General features: G+C 46.6%; 1 protein-coding gene across 2 annotated transcripts; it reads right to left on the bottom strand.

The window, feature by feature from the left end:
- Positions 1–461: 461 nt before the first annotated feature.
- On the bottom strand, positions 462–15,471 carry SERTM1 (serine rich and transmembrane domain containing 1). 2 transcript variants are annotated; one of them, XM_075050404.1, is made up of 3 exons: positions 15,383–15,471; positions 8,670–8,768; positions 462–1,657 (listed from the first exon to the last, which is right to left on the bottom strand). In XM_075050404.1, exon 3 carries the CDS (start codon positions 1,470–1,472, stop codon positions 1,149–1,151), a length of 324 nt encoding a protein of 107 aa, XP_074906505.1. In that variant the 5' UTR covers positions 1,473–1,657; positions 8,670–8,768; positions 15,383–15,471; the 3' UTR covers positions 462–1,148. The 2 variants fall into 2 exon arrangements, with proteins under 2 accessions (XP_074906505.1, XP_074906506.1); XM_075050405.1 differs by lacking the exon at positions 8,670–8,768 and having other exon boundaries at positions 15,383–15,396.
- Positions 15,472–15,960: the final 489 nt, after the last annotated feature.

The following is a 15,960-nucleotide window of genomic DNA, read 5'->3' on the forward strand; positions in this document are numbered from 1 at the left end:
AGCCACTGCCCGTTGCCTTCCCATCTCTTCCTCCCCTCTGCAGGTACACCCTGCACCTCCGGAGGGTCAGAGCACCGGTCTGCCGGGCTCTTACGCAGATCCTCGGGTCTCCCCTCTACCATTTGTGAGATTACAGGGCAAAATCTGGCCCAGAAGGTCCGCACCAGTACAAGCAGTTTCCGTCCCGCCTGGCCCTGCTTACGCGAGTACAAACATCTTGTGCCCAAAGGTCAGTTTAGGAGCTATTCAGTTGCTAGCTGTAGGTGTTGTACGCAGATCTTTTAAAAGACACCACTGGTTTGTACTGGTATCCATTAAGAATAAGCTACAGTATCAGTGAAGGATGCGAAGGAGTTGTGTGATATTTATGACTCAGCACTAAAAGTTGCCTCCTGGAGGAAAGTTGCCTCATTAGGCAAATGAGATACAACAGGGTCCAAAAATACCTCCACACATTTAGCAGTGAGCATCGTTATTGTAGTCGCTTTACTAAGTTAACCAAAGAGACTCAAAAACTGAAATACAGAGACTTTACACAGAACGAGTTGGGAGTACAAATAAACAAAAGCAACATTCTTCAAGAAATGGATTTTAGTTGTGTTTTATGAACATCAAAAAATACTGAAAAAGACGTGAAAATTAAAAAAAAAAAGAAACAATACCAACAACTTTAAATTGTCCTAATATTTATAATTTAAGCTGGTTTTTTTGTACTTTTGCAATAGGGATTTCATCCAGAAGGCCTTATCTAATTAAAAAAGGAGAGAGAAAAGTAGTCAGCATATTACTGATACAAAACCAGGGAAGGGGTCACAACTAGAGCAGAAAAATCACATATCCAGTTAGAACCATATTACAGTTTGGCAGGAATACTCCTACTGAACACCGTATATGTGTGAGAAAAAGACAGCATCACTATTACAAGCATGAAACAATGATCAAGTGTCACTATCCATTGTCCAAAATGAAAAACAACATTAGTAAAAGGGGAAATGAAGACTAGAAAAGGAAAGAAAAAAAAACACCCTAAGGAAACTTTAAAAGCCACCTCTTCATAATAGTCTTCTAAGGCAAATGTTGCATGCACTACCTCCCCAAGAAACTAGACAAAGCTCTTCCAACCCCCATGTGTTTCCTTTCATTTAGTTTCATGAAGAAAGGTTTGACAGAGCAGAGCGCTGGGAAGAAATACTACAAACCTCTAAATTAGTGAAAGAACTTCCAGCATCACTATTATATTCTGGGTAAGAGGAGCTGGAAGAAATTATGTTTTTCAGCCTCTGAAGTGCAATGATCAATAGCAAAAGGAGAAAAGCTAAGAGACTAAGGAATATAGAAACATAGACATAGACATTGGATAAAGGGCCAGGCGATGAATCCACTGAAGTTGAAAGGGATGTGGGATACAGCTCCAGAAAAGTCCCATTCTCCATGTTTCCTACAAATCCAGATGAAGGGTCGGGTTCTGACATTTTTGGATTTGTGTTTTAAAAATCACAACAGATCTTGGATTCAAAGGCAGTTTTAGCAGCATAACAATGGGTTTATTCTAGGCGACCATTTTTCCATCACAACGAAGAGATGACAAGTCAGCCAGTGATCAAATTTATCCTTTACTGCTCAAGCCCAGGACAATGTAAGATTGTATCCTTTGGAACTGCAAGGAAAGAAAGAAAAAAAGCAAGATTATTTTTCTAGCGGATAATGTGATTTAATGTGTGCCTGATACAATCTAGTTCTTAAGAGTTATAAGTTATTATTCCTTAGCACTAAGCTGCAATTCTCAAAGCATTAGCTAACAACTACCCTTATATCTCTATTTTCCAAAACACAGGAATTAGGAGAAATCCTACCTATCGATGAATTAAAATTGACCCTTCTCCACCACAAGTTGTTTGACTGAGGAACAGCACAATCAAAAATGTACTTTATATAGGACAAACATCAGGAATCCAAATTTGTCTTGTGGAAAAAATCTAGTCAAGGAACAAAAAAAATCCCTCTCAAGACTTCAGCCCCTCAACCTAGATGACCAAGGCCACTCAACATCACGATGGACGACACGGGGATCTCAATGGCAGGCACATTTTGGTGAAGTGTTGCAGCTTTTGACACCTACAAGCAAAATCCCAAGGGAACAGGCAGCCCTGGCCGCCCAGCAAATACGAGGGGACTATCTATGTAAGGACAGCAAACGCTGATGGGGAAGAGATCCCATCTTTGAAAAAGCTTTGCCTCCAGCCACTTTGTGTTGGAACCTGGAAACTCGGGTGCTGGCAAAGGTCAGAGTAGCACAGGAGGAGCAGATCAGGGTACACTAAGCTGCTTTTCTTTAAACAAACAGAGTCGGTCCCCAGGTGCAGTCTGGAAGGATAAGAGAAGGTTTGGTGATGGGGAATTGCTTGTAAAAAGCTGACGTGCTGTAGCTGAATTACATGGTGTAACCCCTTGCCTTTGTTTTGATACAAAACAGATAATGCAAGGTGCAAGCAGGTAGGAAATTAAGGTCATTTTCTGCATAAAATCATCCACACGCAATCTTTCTATCCATCCATCCATGGTCAACCTGCCACTGCAGATACTCAGGCACCGCAAGGAACGGCGGTGAGCTTTCCTCCCACGAAGAAGACAACATCCAACCAGAACTACGTTCCCAGCATGGTCCCTCTCACCCTGCTCTTGCTTTTGGCTTCGTCCTCTGGTCCCAGTTCAATACAATTATCCCTAACTCACAGTTAGAGGCTTTCAGGAAAATCCACTGATTTTCCTGGTGACAGAGAGCAAACACTGTCAGCATCAGTCAGGGGGACAGAATCAGGCCCTTGAAATAACGATGCGACAGTCTGGGGTCTCTCCTTCTGTGTGTCACAGAACAGCCCAAGTATTCCTCTGTGTTTCCGTGAGAGTGTTCCAGCACTGCTCCCGACAGTGGTCTGCTTATATTTTTTCCTTTAAACATGCTACCTCTGCTACCTTAGTAAAGTACCTCTTTCTTCAAGAGGGTGACACTTTTTGACACTAGGTGTGACCACAAAAGCCCCAACCTGAATTAAAGATGCTTCAGAGGGATAACTGCTGCCGGTGCTGTTTCTTCTCTGAGAACACAGAAGCCTTGGAGACACCCACTGAAAAATGCTAAGAAGTTTCCTTTGCAGCCACTGAAGTTATTTGCATAGTTACCCACTGTACTTTTGCACTATAAATTAAATTCAGGGGGTTATGCTATATGCCATAAAAAGCCCTAAGTGCCTAAATAAACGAGGACTACATTAAGCAGTAGGTAGAATCTAATTCTACGTTTTTAAACCCTATTTTATTTTCTACACCCCAGAACTGCATCTACACTACTACATAAACCAGGTCAAGGCTATTCTCTGGTCTCAGGGACAACTTGGGTGGCACGCTGCATCAAGACGGCAAAACTCCCTTTTATCCCCATGGACAGGATGGCCAAATCACAGCTGCCTTTGGGACTGAGTGGTGGCCAAAACCATGCCAGGAGGCGTGCTTGCTAATTCAACAGGAGAGATGATGACAGGTCTATGTCCTGGCCTGGATTAATTTACTACTACATAGACATCCATAATGTTTTCATGGATAAAAGTTTACATTCCAGATGTTGTTTATTGTTTGTTTATCACATTTATTGTTTTATTGTGGAGCTTTTGGTAGTCTTAATCAAGCATTCCAATAGCCTACAAGATATGCAGGAGTACAAAACTGCACCTGCAAATACCAGATAAAAATATTCTTACCCTTGTGGTATATAACTCATAGTGATGCATAAAATATACTAAACCAAAACCTTTTTATAATCCTAATAGTATTTAGCCCCACTAGAAACATTATTTATTGTACTTCGTGAAATAAGTCACAAAAGACTGAACAAAGAAAGATCCTTATGAGATTACACTCCTTTTGAACTGAAGCAGATCCATTATTAATTGAATTGCTCTGTAATAACTTAAGGAATTAATTCTTTAACATGGCAGAAGTAAAAAGCCTTTAACTTCTTCACAAATTTGAAATCTGCTACATTCTACTTTTACCATTAACAGTTTTGGCCCTGGTACAAGGAAGAACTTTGGCATGGGACTTCCTCTGAAGTTAGTGGAAAATTTATGGTCTTAAATAGGACTAATCAGAACCTCACAGTTAAGCAGAGATGTGAGTGCTTTGCTAGATCAGAGCCTTTATAGGTCTTACAATGTCAACTGGGCTATTTTTAACTGAGGATTTTGTAGTGAGATCAGAGACACTGTAAACTCCGATTCCAAATGACTACGGCCCAGATCCTAGTTGCCTCACTCACACTGTGTAGTGATGTGATGTGTAAATGAATCTCACCATAAAATGTAGCTTCAGCTAAAGTGGCTCTTTGGGTAATATTTGAGGAAGGAAAAAAAAAATCTGTGTTGTTTGAATCACACATTTAAAAATATGGATCTAAAGTGTAAGGTCCTGGTCAGTCTAAAAGGATTTTTACCAACCATCAGTACCTTACTGGAGTAAAACAGCAGAATCATAGAGAGTGTGCTCCTGACATCTGAGTAGTATTCATAGGAAAGGTACAAAACGCATACAGAAATAAAACGGATCTGATCCTGATCCCTGATGATGTTCTCTCGTGCTGTTCCAGCACTGCAATCCTGCCGGCGAGCAGCCAGGACGGCTCAGCCAGCGACGTGGGGCAGGGGTGCAAACGCCATTTTCTGGCCCAAAATGCAGCTGCACAGTCGTAGGGCTGCATGAACCTCTGCCATAGCGCAAACCAGACCTCCCAGCCTTTAAGAGGGGGATCCACAAGTAGTTTTATTCGGTGCACCGCAGCTACCGCTTCAGCTCCGGTTCCTGCTTCTGCCGGGAGAAGAAGGTAAGTGGCATGAACCATTTGTCTCCCTTACCCTAATCCTCCCAGAGGAATAACCCCCAGTAAAGCCAGATGTCAGCTTCACCTTCTTGTTTGGTAATTGGTTCTGTGCATTTCTGAAAACTAAACAGAACAACATCGTAACATCTAGCCCAAACCTGGTCCCAAAAAAACGATTAGGAATTTTGTCACTGACTTGAAAGTATAATGGCAAAATTGGAAGTGGCTAACTGCAGTAAACCTGTTGTCTTTGAGAGCCATAAACCGATCGAGGAATTCAACTCAGGAGCCAAAGTTTTCAAATTCTGTAGCGGTCCCTACCTCTCCCTCATCTACTGTTGGAAAGCTGAGTTGGTTTAAGGCAAAGACTGAATTTGAAGTGCTGTTGCTGAATGACTGGAGATGGAGACGGACTCTGACTCTTCCCAAATAACCAGTCCTGAAAACTCCTGGGACAGGAGAACTGGGACCTGTCTGCTGGGTGACTCAGCTTTTGTGGTGTAGCTGGATCCCGAAGACTTTCCCAGAGGCATCTCTGCAATCCCAGGACAGGGATGGGTGGCTCGAGGAGGCTTCCCGAGCCGTCGAGTCCAGCCCCACTGCTGAAAGTCCCAGGTCAGACTCTGCCTTTCCCACACTGGCTGAGTTTTCCCACTGCTCCTACTCTGTTGTTACACAGCCTTGCTGCTCTGGTGGGCAAACCGCTAAGAAAGATTCAGGCATTTCAGTAAAAGAACTCACTGTCCCAACAAGGCACAGACTCCACCTCCACGCTCTGCTGGTTTTAGATGTACGAGAGAGCAAACCTTGTTCTGCTACTTTAGTCCCCAAATACAAGGGCTGGCACACAAGGAAAGGGTCTGCTAGACACATGGTGTCATTTGTACATCCTCACTTTTCAACCAGAACCACTATTTTAAGTATTTTCCTCCAGCTGTGCATTGTTCCTCCATTCATGTCCTCAGTATAAATCACTTTTCACAGGTGAGGACAACCACTCTTATTCCAAGGGTAGGGCAACCTGGCAGATACTGTAGGCAGGCTCAGTTGGTTTTTCGTCTTTTCTTTTATCCCATGGTAAGTGGGAGATAGGCAAACTGGCGTTCACCAAAAGCAGGGCAAACTGGGTAGGTGAGGGGATTAAGCAAGCCATCACTCTGTAAGAGGTAAACCCCAGGTACCATGCAGTATCATGCCGGGATAGCCATGCCAAATCTATCAACTGTTTGCATCTTTGATGGCACCTGTCATAAAATCTGTTTTTTCAGAAAATTAGCTTATGCCAAATTACATGCAACATATGTAATTTAATCTGGAGCATCACTGAGACAGTAGTCATCTCCCAGTTCAGTCTAAAATGAATGTTAAATGAGGCTGCAGCACTCTCCAGGATGGCATGCAGTAAACAGAGAGCTTTTTCATAGTCCCAATGTTATAAATCCTTTACCATCCAGTTGCCTGTATTGTATTTCTCTGCATATCCTGATGCAACTCTGTTTCTCCATGCTCAGTGAAATATAATTTAGTGGTGCATACTCAAAACCACTGAAGCCCTAAAAATTGAGAAACAGGAAGCAAAGATAAGTCGGGTAGATTCATTTTCTCAGGAGTTTATCAGCCATAGATAAGCACTTTGTTTTCTTGGTTCTTCCTGGCTCAGCTACAAGCTGCGAAATACCTTGGCTGTTTCAGAGGCTTCAAAATGTTTAAGCAGAGAGACAAATTGACGTCAAAGAAAATCAGCGGTTTTATGCTACATAAACTAACATTTTGATCACAATTTCCCATAACTCTTTCTTTACAGGTAGAAAGTATTCTAAAAAGCCCTTATTGTAAACAACACCTAACAGAGGAGAGCTTAATTTGCCTTTACCATAGCTACAACAGTGAGGTCCCTCATCCCATCAGACATCAATATGCTGTTAATTGTGTCTGCCTTCCGTCCCTAAAAACTTAAAACCCTTTTGGCCAATTTCAGCCCAACGTATACAGAAAGGCAGTGGATGAGTGCCACAGAAGCATTCAATTTCTACCACCTTCAAGACAGAGGGCTCTGCGAAGCGGGGCAGGGAGTCGCTGGCTGACCCAGTGCAGGACGCTTGAAGAAGCTGGCCCATGTCAGACGTCCACGGATCCTGGCAGAAGGAGCCTCTGGCCACCGAAGACGGCTTCGTCGTCTTGTGCACCCTGTCCTCCTGCGGATCCAGTTCCCATGCTTGCACGCAGGTGTGTCCCAGGGTCGGAGAAGCACACCCACACTAGTGGAACCATGCGTCCCCAGCGGATGACTTGGGACAGTCCCCCTGACGGGGAGGACCTGGTGGTTCGCAGATCCTACATGGCACTGAAATTCCTGGCCACGAATCTGGCTAGGAAATGGCTAGGAAAGGGAGATGAGTTGCATGATGGTACTCTGGGTCTCTGCAAAAATTGCTTGCTCCGTAGGAGGCAGACAGCTCTTAGTTTTGAGTAGGAGAGGGGAAGCAGAGGACATTCACAAAAGCTGACGCTGATTTTGTCTATGAAAGAACTCACAAGTGTGTTCTGTGCTCTCTTTCGCGCTTTCGGAAAGTTAAAGCCAGGAGTCAGCAGATAATGATACCATCCCCTCATGACCGGAACCACCAGAACCACCTCTCCTTCGTTCAGCATCAGGGCAGGAGGAGGAGGAGAAGGATTGTGCAGGTTCCCAGGCGATACGGTGATGCTAGTTCCAGGGTGAAACCTCCTCATCCCTAAAGGTGTGTCACCCCCCAGGTTCTGTTATCCTAGTGATTACTTGCAAAAACTGGCAGCAAGTTTTCACTACATCTATTAAAAAGATTAAGGCTTCTCATGACCTCCGCTAACTCCATATATGTGTGAAGGCCAGGGAGCTTCTGGTTTAATTCTTTCACCTTCCCCCTCACCGCCTTCGTTTTCTACATTTATTTCCTTTAGCGTGTAGGAATATATCACCACATACTGTCCTTCCAGCTAACATGTAACACAAAGCATTTAATGCCAATAAGAATATGTTTGCATGCTCATATTAAAGGACTGAATGAACTTTACATACAGGCAACCCTTCAGCCTTGAAAGGCTATTTGCTCTACACTGGAAAAATGTAGTCATTTAACATCATGCAACTAAATTAGATGGTAGCTCTAGAGAAAAGACAAGTGAGCAACATTTTATTCCATTGAAAATGTAGGTAGGAATGGCAAAGAATGACTGCTCACTTGGAGTTTAGCAAGAATATGATCCTTAAGACTTCTTAGTCTTGCATAAATGCCTTTGGCAATTGAAAGACCACAAGTAAATAGGAAGCTTCTTTTTCCTGTTACAGATGGACCCTCCAGGAGGGGAATCCCAAAAGGGAATCCCTTTACCATTCTGCCTGAGAAACAGGATCAGTCGCCAACTGACTCAATAAAATAGTGCACACAAGGAAATTTGTGATCTAATTTATTTTTTTAATTATGATTTAATATGGCTTAAATTTATGACTTTTAAAATCTAAGAAGACAAGTGCCCAGATGGCTTGGTTGAGGTTAAAATCAAGTTATTTTTTGTTTGGGGTTTTGTGTGGGGCTGGGAAAAGGAAACCCTCAGAGCCATAAGGATACTTAAGATTAATTCAGATAGGATCAAATGCTTGTATCATTTACATCTCCCAGGGATCTTCAGATTATAGAGTTGTTTGTACCAATGTAAAGCAAAGACATCATGACCTGGGATCAGACCCAGAGCCTGTCTGTTGAATCTCCTCTTTAAAAGAAAGAGAAAAACAAGGAAGGAGAATGAATAAAATACTTACAAGCAGGAAGATATGGGGATGCAAGCCAAATGTCCAATGCGCAGGATGTGGTTAGTTATCACGCCCAAATCTAAAGGGACTGCATGCTGAGAAAAGCCCCTGTAAAAAAGCAAATCAAAGCTAAAGAGTTTAGTAATAACTGCATCAATAAAAAACCAGGGAGGAACAGTGCTGAGTTTTGAGTGCTCTCGGTGCCAGAAATTTCAGAAAAAAACCAAACTGACTGGAATCCTGGCTTGTGTTTTACTCCCACTAGCCACATCCTTCTGCTGTCCAGCTACAGCACTGCATGTATAATATCAAAACCATGATCTTGATCTCTGCTTTACAGCCATGCCTTGATAACAACTTTCTCCTCTTCTTTTGCAGAGGTCTCCAGGACCAAGACAGCCTGCTGTCCCCTGGCACGTCCTCAAGCACCAGAGGACTGTATCTGCACTCCAATTCATTTCACGTTATCCCCTAAAGACTCCTGCCAGTAATCAGGTCTTTCTGGATTACACACCATTATTTATTTATTCATTCTCTTTATTTCAGACAATCTGCAGTTTAAGTTCATTTACCTGAAATGCCCAAACTGCATACTATATATTTATAAGGATAGCTAGCAGCTTTTTGTGTGCTATATTCATTCAATACCTAAAATGAAAATGTGGCCCCTGAACTGTTTTTATTAAAGCAAATTAAATTGATTGTATATGAAGAAGCAATCCCAGATGATGCAGATTAAAGCAAAAGTAGGACCACTTCCAAAAAGATCCTCCCCTCCGGGAAACAAAAGACGCTTGCACAATCATTATACATCTCTGAGCTCTACCCCTTCAGCATATTTGGTTTGAACTGCATTAGAGAAGCAGATCTCTGGGGATGAATGTTAATGCACTCTTGTGTTGCTTTCATCCCTTCAGTCACTGAATCACTTACGGTTTAAGCCTGTCCAGGTTCAATAAAGAAAATTATCTAGTGCAGCTGTTAAGTCAGCATTGTTGAAATCCAAATGTTTTGATAACATTGATTATAGCAATGTCCCACCTCAAGGGAGCCGGACAGCATCCCGACCACCTCCCGTTTCGGAAGGCGAGGTGGGAGGCTGCAGGTGAACCCCGAGGTCGGCTTCCCCAGGGACGGAGCCAGCCCGTCCTCTGGACGCGAGGGCACGCACCGTCGCCTTGCCCAAAAGCAGGTAGGCTGGGGCAGGTGGTGGTACCGGGATGGAGAGGGGGATGCAACAGCCCCCGAATACCTTTTCTCTGGCAAATCTACCTCACGTAATGAAGAGCGCGATCCTATGCCCCTCGGTTTTGTCTGCTCGTAGCAGAGACCCTTTCCCTTCCCTTTGTTCCTTTCAGAAGAGCTCTCTTGGGGGAAAGAGGCACACATCTCTGCAACAAGGACTGTATCTTCAAACAAGACAAACATAAATGGTTTTGCTTCATTTCCAGCTCTCTTTTGTCTCTGCAGGATCTTCTTTAGTCCCTCTCCCCCAGACGCACAGAGCACTGCTCTTGCCCATTTAGCCCTTCATTCAATGCGACACCCCAGTCCCCAGAAAGGCGAAGGAACAGAGCCTGCCAAATCTTGAGCTGATTAAACACGCCAGAGATGCAGTGCAAAACACAATACATCCTCAAGGCTCTTTAAATGTATGCATTCACAGTCTAGTGGCAAGCGTACACAGTGAGACAGAGAGGTCTGAGCTTTTAATTACCTTTGAAGAAACACAGAAATAGTCAGACCAGAACATCAAGAAGCTTATCTACAGGAGACCCCTTGGCACACACAGCTGTATCCCATGGTCCTTCATCCTTCTTGCACCCGTCTAATGCCCTTCACAGCTATTTCCATAGCCTCAGCTGCAGCAGTAGTCCACAGCCAAGGCTCACGCTCACCATGTTCTGGCACAGCAGGATTTGGCCCAAACACTGTATTCACTTCCGTCACCAGTAAAATAGGCAGGGAGCAGGGACCTATCTGTATCTCTCAGGGATGTGAATGGGGAAAGGAGTCTCATCGCTGGACATCTGTGACCTCAGATGGGGAAATGGGGCCTTCCCTGGTCCTGCTTCCCAAAGGAAATGCAGTCACCGGGCAAATCAGTCTCCTTCTTGTGTCGGTTTGCTAAAAATATTTATTTCCCACTTTTGTTGACAATTTCCAGTGAAAAATTACAAGTTGCTGAAAAAAACCCCACCCAAACTCAAAAGCTCACTCTTCACTGACCATAGTGATGGGTCATATTTGATTTCTCAGTGTCTAGTTCCAGCTTTATTCCCTTTATTCCCACTCTGAATAACTTTTGTTCCTGTTGGCCACTTTCAGCCAAATTCAACCCCAGGCAGAAACCTCAAAGACGGTTGAGTTTGTGAAGTTTAACGACAGCAGATGATCAGGAAGAAGAGACATGAAGGTTCACACAGCCATTTGGTTCCCCCTAATAGCTTTAGATCTCGGCAATTGACTTGTACAGTCAAACACAGCTGCCAATATGTCACGGTCAGAGTAACAGACCATGGGTTCCAGCTGGAAAGGAGGTCCGGGGCAAGGTTAGCCAGGGAAGAGGGAGGAACCGGCGGGTATCAGGGTTCCTTAATTTCTGCCTTTTGTGGAATGACTTCTTGCTTGGATTCCTTGCAACCCCAGATTCAAAAGTTTTGTTTGAACAGAAAATTTAGTGTAGGGTAGAACGGCTGCTTAATTAGAAACATACTTTTTCACAGGGCAAAAAGAAAGGAAGGTTAAAAAAAAAAAAAGTCAGTTAAAACCCATTTCCCTCAGTGGAACAAGTATATGAAAGTGTTTCAGCTGCTTCTGTCTTGCCGTCTCCTTTCACGGTTGAGTCATCCCGTCCCTGCTCCCTGTCCCTGCAAGTGGCTGCAAGTGGCCTTGTGGAGCGTCCCACCAACACCGATAAGTCTCTCCGGAGAAGATGCCACCCAGCACGCGTCGGGGGGTGGCGGGGGTGCAATTAATCTTAGAACAAACAAAAGCTAATTAAGCTTTGTTAGCTCGTGCCTCACTCTTAACACGGGCTCCCGATAACCACCTTTTGTATTTGAGACAAGCGGACCAGAGCTGGGCTCTGCGCCTGGGGCCAAATGGCCGGTGTTAGTTATTAGTTCTTAACTAATGAAGGTGTGACACAGTAAGCGGAGTCCAGAGTAATAAGAAAACACTTTCCTATGGTAAAATTCAGCTGACACGCTGGCTTCAATATATTTTATAAAAACAAAGTATATAGTCTGTATCAAACCCGAAAATGTCAAGCAGATTTTATTCTAACCTCCTTAGAAATCCTGACACAATATAAAGCTAGGACAGAATTTTGTACGCTCGATTCAACAGAAACCTCTGTTAATGCATCATTTTGTTTCAGAATTTTTTCTCCCCAAAAAGCAGATTCAGTACCAACTACGTACTGTGAACTTAAATGTCAAGGGAATTTTAGGCACAGATGTGCTGTCACAGTAACTCCGCTCGCTCTAACTCTGCTTCCCGACTTAGGCGCCTCAGCCTGCTTTACCAAGAGACGTAAGAAAACAGCCTTCTCCTTCAATTCTCTGTTTCCCCTCAATGGCGTAACAGAAAAGATCCCCATCCTCATGCCATTCCTTATTTTACCGACGCAAGCCGCGTGCCCTCCCTTGACAAAGAGACGGCGGCATTATCGTACCTGTATTTGCGTGCATAATATTTACATATTGCCACTGCTTGCAAAACAGTCTGCAGTAACTTATGCAAAGATACAACGCTATTGCAAAGGGAGTTGCAGCAAAGCTTGCTGTAACGTGCAAGCGTAAGGGGGCAGGGTTGCACCTGAAATGCCAAAAAGCACAAGTGAGGATAACATAGACTACGGAAGGAGAGCTTCTGCTGGTGCTAGATAGAGTCGTCTGCGTGACATTGCCTCTCAGGTGTCCTCGCTTTGGAGGACACTGTTGTGCTCAAATCCGGAGCCAGACTAATTCCAGTGTCAGGGACGGTGGCAGCACGGGTGAGGGCTCGTCTCAGCATCTCACCAGACAGCCACTGAAGGCATCGCAGCAAAGCCAACGTGCTGGGACGTATCAAGGAAATTAATGAAATGATGGACAAGGTGCCTATACAAAGCTACAAGTAAGCGCAAGGCGAACCTCGGGGAAATATGAAGGGGACAGCTTGCGGGAGGCTGATGCCGAGAGCACGGGCTGATCAGAGCCCAGGGGGTAAAGCAGGAGAAGTGGTACCTCACGCACGGGGACACTATCGAGGACACTTGGAAGTGAAGCCTGTGACTGACGTGTCCGATGCAGAGGAGAGGGGGGAGCAGCAGCAGGACTGACAAAGAGGAGAGATGCAGCCGAAGCGGCAGGCGCAGAGATGGGATTTTGCAGCCGTGCCGTGGATCGACTATGCCGTAACAGGATTTCCTCTGCGCAAGCCAGGAAAAGGAGGTAACCACAGTCATGAAGACACAAGGGGAGGAGTGCTTGCAAGAGAGTGCAGGAGGTAGAGGTGAAAACGTCTTTTTAGTATTTAAATTCCAAGTCTCAAACCTATCAGAAACACCGGATTTTTCAGTAACTTCTGGATGTACTCTGTCGTTGAGGTAATTCCTCTTCTGCGTAGATGGGGTGCCAGGAGGAAAACTGCACTGCTTTCTCCCTCTGACGGGGAATTTACAGAATACAATTTATAATTTGCGCTGCACCAGTAAGACCCAATTATGAACCAAGACACTTGGCAGGCACAAGCTATCCCACTCAGCCCAGTCAGTCTGAAAAGGTTAACAAAATGCAAACAGCAACAACTTCCTAAGCCAAATATCGTCATATACATACACTCACCTACTTGGTGATAGTACTAGAGTAGACTTGGATGCTGAAATAGCCCAGGAGCCCTTCCCCACCAGTTCAAGGTCCTACAGCATTTCTCCTGCTGACAGCCATGCACACGTACTGGGTATAGCAAGGAGCAGACTACAGCAGGCAAGCTGGCACACCAGAGTAGAGGGAAGCTGGGGAACCAAGAGGGAGGCCGTGGTGACATGCCTGCCTCTCCTTCCCCCGCCTGGCGTGGTGCGGATGACCCAGTCTGAGGACGAGGTGGGGAGGGAAGGCAGCCAGTACCCAGCTACAACCAGCAGCGACCACCCCTAAGGGGGACAAGCCCTTCTAGGCATTACAGCAGAGAGAAGGAGGCTGGGGGTTTCAGGTTGCCCTGACGGAAAAGTCAGGGGCAGGGGGGTGTGTGTCAAAATGACCGTAAAAAGGAAAATCATAAGGAAACAGACATCAACACTCCAGCTGGATCCCTTATCAGAATAAAACTGCCAGCACTATGTACATCCTATATGGTCCAGATTTCATACATTTCTTCTATTCATCCTTCTCCCATTCTGCTACGATTACCTGAGAATTAAATTTGATAATATTCAGTATGCATTCTTAATTGTCTTTGCTTATATAAACGTTAAACAGCGCGGCAAACGCTCAGCCCTTTACCACCGTTTTCACAATTTCCCTCTAACTAACTGTTTAGCATTTGCAAGGCTAGGAAGAGTTTGCTTCACTTGCTTTCCGTCCCAAACTTCATTACTTCTACTGAGACGATACTGTAAAAGCCTGCAGCTTTCAGCTAGACATAAAGTGCCTGCAAAGAGCACATTTTTCTGCATCCATCCTGTTTTCTTTTTCCACGTTGTGCTGCCTAAGCTCAGCTCTTCGCCCAGCGCACTGGATAGGCATTTCACAATTTATTTGCAGAGGGAGCAATTCCTTTCCCGTCATCTTCCCGCGAACAATGTGGGAGAGCACGCGGGTGGCAATCTGCGCTCATACCCACAGAGCCAAAAATGTGCTTGCACAGTGATGACCCGACGCTCCCCGCTACCGACCCTCCGGCCCGCAGCATCTCTCCGGGATGGAAACCAGCCGGTGCCCCCCCCGGCCCCGCTCCTTCCAGAAGCAGCCCACCCCCAGCCTGGCCCCGGCCCCCCGAGCCTTCGCCCCCCTCTCCCCCTCCAGCAAAACCCATTTCTCCAGAAGGAGGAGGAAGCGTGCGTTCCACCCGAGCACTTCCACAGCCCGCCAGGGCAGCTAGGGGCAAACCCGGGTTCTTCCCAAAACACATCATGTGGGGGACGACCGAGCGCGTCCCCGGGTTAAACACGCGTGGAAATCAAACGCCCTCGGTGGAGACGGGACGCTCCGAAGTCTCCCCGCAGCGGCAGCAGCCGCCGGGGGGGCGCGGGGGAGAAGCCGAGGCTGCTCCCCGGTTGCCCGGCGCCTTTCCCAAATCTGCCGGGGGAGCCGGCGGCTGCCGGGCGGACCGGCCCGGGGCTCAGCAAAACCCGGGGGCTCCAATAAAGGGCGCCGGGGTCGGGGGAGAGAGGAAAAAAAAACCCCACGCCAAACCCAAAGTGCCGACCTCCGTTCAAGAGAAAAAAAACCAAGTGCCGACCTCCTTTAAAGAGAAAAAACCCCACGCCAAACCCAAAGTGCCGACCTCCGTTCAAGGAAAAAAAAAACAAGTGCCGACCTCCCTTCAAGAGAAAAAACCCCACGCCAAACCCAACGTGCCGACCTCCGTTCAAGGAAAAAAACCCAAGTGCCGACCTCCCTTCAAGAGAAAAAACCCCACGCCAAACCCAACGTGCCGACCTCCCTTAAAATGGTCAGACGGCCAGATCCCCGCCGGAATGCTTCGGCAGCGCGGCACCCTCCTGCCCCGCTCACCCGGCTCCGGCCCCGGCTCCGGCCCCGGCTGCGGCTCTGCCCGGCCCCGGCCCCGGCCCCGTCTCCGTCTCCCGCCGGCGTCCGCCGCGGCCGCGGAGGCAGCACCGCCCCCGGCCCGCCCCTCGCCCGGCCCCGGCCCCGCAGCCCCGAAGCGCGTCGCCGAAGCCGTTTTCCGCGGCGGGACCGTGGGAAGCCTCCCTCGGGCCGGGGGGGGGGCAAGCCCACGGGGAAGGCAGGGTCCTCCGTGGCGGAGCGAGCCCGCCGAGGGTCCGGTCCCGGCACCGCGGGCGGGAGCGGGCGGGAAAAGCGGGAGCGGTGGGAAGGGGGGACCTGCGGGTGTCGTTCCGAAAACTCGGTTGGGAGCGTTCGGGACAGCCGCCGGGGCCCTGGGGGATGCTGCGACATCGCTCAGGCGGGAGCGAGTTAATAGTGGTGCCAAGACCAACCGAGATAATAATGTCCGTAGAGTAGCGCAAATGAGAGCGAAATCGGGCTTCGTAAATGAGAGCGAAATCGGGCTTTGTAAATGAGAGCGAAATCGGGCTTCGTAAATGAGAGCGAAATCGGGCTTCGTAAAT

Source organism: Buteo buteo, chromosome 18 (assembly GCF_964188355.1).
Source record: "Buteo buteo chromosome 18, bButBut1.hap1.1, whole genome shotgun sequence".
Lineage (NCBI taxonomy): Eukaryota > Metazoa > Chordata > Aves > Accipitriformes > Accipitridae > Buteo > Buteo buteo.